At 37.9% G+C, this 3817-nt stretch overlaps 1 protein-coding gene across 4 annotated transcripts in view; it reads left to right on the top strand.

Moving 5' to 3' along the window:
- Positions 1 to 2337, top strand: part of MLLT3 (MLLT3 super elongation complex subunit) — a 264901-nt gene extending 262564 nt beyond the window's left edge. For all 4 annotated transcript variants that reach the window (XM_084773576.1, XM_084773577.1, XM_084773578.1 and 1 more), the window contains one exon: positions 14 to 2337. In XM_084773576.1, the coding sequence (XP_084629702.1) occupies positions 14 to 145 (132 nt within the window). In that variant the 3' untranslated portion in view covers positions 146 to 2337. The remainder of the gene's footprint in view (positions 1 to 13) is intronic.
- The last annotated feature ends 1480 nt before the right edge of the window (positions 2338 to 3817 follow it).

The raw sequence follows: 3817 nt of genomic DNA, 5'->3' as shown, positions 1-3817 counted from the left end.
TTTACTTCTTCAGATCGTGAACCTTATAGAAGAAACTGGACACTTTCATATTACGAATACAACATTTGATTTTGATCTATGCTCGCTGGACAAAACTACAGTCCGTAAATTACAGAGTTACCTGGAAACATCTGGAACATCCTGAGGATACAACAACTGGACGCATCAAAAACTATTTTTTTTTTTTGGTTGTGATTTTTTGTTGTTGTTGTTGTTGTTTATATGAAAACACTCAGAATGATTCAACCAAAAGGGAAAAAAAATAAAATTCAAACAACTTTCAGCTTTATTTTTCCTTAAAGCCAGTCATCATCTCTTGACAAAGGAGAGGTTACGTGAACCAGCCTCAGCGGACACTTGTCTGCAAGGAAATCTCCAGGAAGAGTTAGCCTGGATAGCCTTGAAAACAAGCAGATGCAACACAGGAAAACTTAAAGAATGTGTATGGTACCGTGGATCTCTCTGTGGTGGCTCATTCCACAGGACGAATGCATATTCAACACACTGCCTTATTACCTAACTGATCTATTTATTACCACATACAGATAAAATTGTGAGGGAATGACACCACCAGACGTTACAAAGTCCTTGGTCCCGTGGATGCTCTTTCAATGCAGCGCCCTTGCCGTCCCAAGCCCAGCGACCTTACTCGTATACCGTGCCACTTTCCACCGACTTTTTCCAAGTCCTTTAACGTGTCGCAGTCTATGTTTCCCACCTTTGTTTTTCCAGTTCTCCAGGACACAGTTATCAACTGGGGAGGGGGACCAAATAGCCACCTTGTTTTCTTTGTGGTCCTTCTTTCTTAAAAGTTGAGGCCTAGTCCTTGGCTGTGTCCATGTAATGATCTTGGACGTGGTAGGTGTACCAAATAGGATCATTTGAATTGCTGTCTAGCCTTAGTCAATAAAACCTGTAGGACTTTTAAAAAAGTGTACCTGTAATGTCCACAGCCCAGCACTGCTGAGCTGTCATCAACACTCTCGTGTCTATTTTACTGTTGCAATAGTAGGTGAATATGGAAGTAAAGGCATTCCACAGAGTCGTCATTTCAAAAGGAGGTCTGGCCCTGCTTTTTAAACAGCCGTGTAGACATTCTTGATTTGGATCTATTTATTACTGAGGGTTCTGCCTGTCTTTAGCTGCCAGTGTGGTACGCACTTCTTAAAGACAAAACAAAAACCAGAATTAGAAATTTTGTTTGTTTGTTTATTCTCGTATGATTCTCTTAGACTCTTCTGTGTTTGAGACATTAAAGCCTTTGTTTGGGGGAAATCCCTGGTTATTCTGCCATGACAGGCTATGTATTAACTTGTAGATTTTGGTAATTTGGTATCTATTTAGTCTCTTGCTGATGTTTCCAGAAGGATTTCCTGTATAGGTGAAAAATAAAGGTGGTTGGGAGGGGGGAGTTTCTTGTTCTTGTTGTACCTTTGTTTTGAAATTAGAAATCTGTCCTGTGGCGTGCAAAAGAAGGCAAATTATTTTCAAAAGGAAAAAAAAAAAACCAACAACAACCAAAGTACTTTTGGTGTCATTATTCTGCACTCTCTATAGTGGAGGAGTTCAAAGTTAGAACAGCCGACCTTCCAAGTTGTTACCAGAACTCAACTGAAAGGAAAAGAAATGAAGAAATAACTTCCAGATCCACAGGTTCACCACTGGATCAGCCTTAAGAAAGTCTCAACGTGTGCTAACAGCCTAGTGTCCCCCACATTTGTTCCCATGACAGATGCTGTCCTTTCATTCAGAGATTAACTAGTGTCTGTACAGAAAATGGTCTTCCCAGACCCGTTCTTTCAGGCGGTAATGTAAATGCAGATTAATAATGGAACGATTTCTGCATTTTAAAAAGGAGATTTTTTACACTGTTTCTTTCTATCCAAAGAAACTATTTTTTCTTTTTTTAAAAAAAATGACAATACAGCCATGGTCTTTGTAAATTGCTTTCCTGCAGTGTCCTCCCAGAGGACAAGTGTATAAATTTTCAAGAATGTTATGATTCCTCATGAAGATCGGCGTGAGCCGTACTTGAAGCATTTGGTGTGTAGTCCACTTCTTGGTGTACAGTTGCATAGATATGTATCATGTCATTTTGGACAGTAGGTGGTTGATGAAATGTATGGTTTTAGTTGTGTTTAATTTCTAACTTCACAGGTGAAAAGAGAAATAATGTTTCAATATTCAAACATCTTTTAAAATTTCTAACTGCAATTCCACATATTCATTGAACTAGAGAAGTAAGTGGCTAAACTAATGTACCTCTATAATTTAACTAGAAACATACATATACAGTTTGGGCCATTTTTATTTTTATAACCAAATTGAGTGGTGAAATATATGATTTGGCTTCTTTCACTCCTAAAATTACAAAAACCAAGAAACTGATAAGAAATTACCCCTCCATGCCCAAAGAAATACAATTGAAAAGAGGGGTAAGAAGAAAGGCAGCTATTGCAGTGATAAGATTAGAGCTAGGAAATTATCTAATGCAGATACCTTCAGAATATCATGAAATGTAAGTTTGTACATGGCTAAGAAATTCAGAACAACTTCCCAACTGACAGCAATATGAGTTTCCTGTAAAAGTCTGGTGGATTAGGAATCATGCTGTAGAACCAATCTTTCAAATGGTCCTCCTGCTCTTAGCACATGATCTGGACATACAGAAGTCATGAAACCCCTTCAGCTCATCTCAAAAGAGGTGTCACTCTTTTCTAGAAGCCACATCTATGTACACTCACTTTTGAACCCTGGTGAGAGTATTCTGACACATGTGTACCCTAACAGTGGCTTTGGTTCTTTAAGCACAAAGGGGAAATGGCAGGGTTTAGTTCCTGTAGTGTGTGTATATATATATGTATATATAAATAAGCATTTCAAATGAAATTAACTGGGCAAATGTGAATATGGGTTGAACCAGCAAGAGTATGATAAACTATCATTAAGTATTTTCTCCTGTTATTTGAGGAGGAAAAAACTGTATGTACAGACCACACACACACACACACACACACACACACACACACACACACACACTGTTGATTTTGGATTTGCAATAGGCATGTGTGTGTGAGTGTATAAGGGTTCCTTCTATCTGAGGATACACCAATCATCTCGGCAGCAGAAACTGTGCAGATACTTCATATTGTCACCATACGCTGCTCCTTCTCTTGGGTAACAGATATATCTGTGTCAAAATTTATAATATAAAAGTTATGAATCAGGAGATGAGCTTTAGATAAAAACAAAACATTTTAAAAACTGCTAAGCAAATCTCTAATCTGAATAATTACCTGTTTTGTGGGGAAAGCCAATAAATTTAGGGTTTTTTATTTTTTTCCTTTATCAAAGGAAAAATGCTGATACCTTTTGCAGTCCAACCTAATCTTAAAGACAACAGTTATTAGTCCTGCGTAACATCCCATTTACCATTTCAAGCCCGACAAATGTAGTTAATACACTTGTTTAAGAGCGATTTTACTCTCAAATGCTTTAACTCTACCTATGTAATGAGTTGGTTGTTCAGTGTTGAAATGGTCAGTGTCTGTGTTTGGTGGCTTGTGTTCATTTTTCTCACTGTGGAAGTGGTCAGTTCTAGAGCAATTTGCTGTATGCTTATTACTTTCCACCTTTAGCGTTTTGTGTACCAATGCTATGTATTCCTATATTTATATATATACATATATTATCAGAATAATCTTGCTTTGGACTGTTGCTTTCAAACTCTGACTATGATGTAGAGACGTCTACAGCTGCGAAGAATGTGGCAGAACCAATTCCCACGGTGTAGGTTAGTCTTGGGCTGGAAGTCAAC

Source organism: Acomys minous (genome assembly GCF_964271855.1).
Source record: "Acomys minous genome assembly, chromosome: 1".
NCBI lineage: Eukaryota > Metazoa > Chordata > Mammalia > Rodentia > Muridae > Acomys > Acomys minous.
The sequence above is the reverse complement of the archived record's forward strand: the minus strand, read 5'-3'. Positions and strand labels throughout refer to the sequence as shown.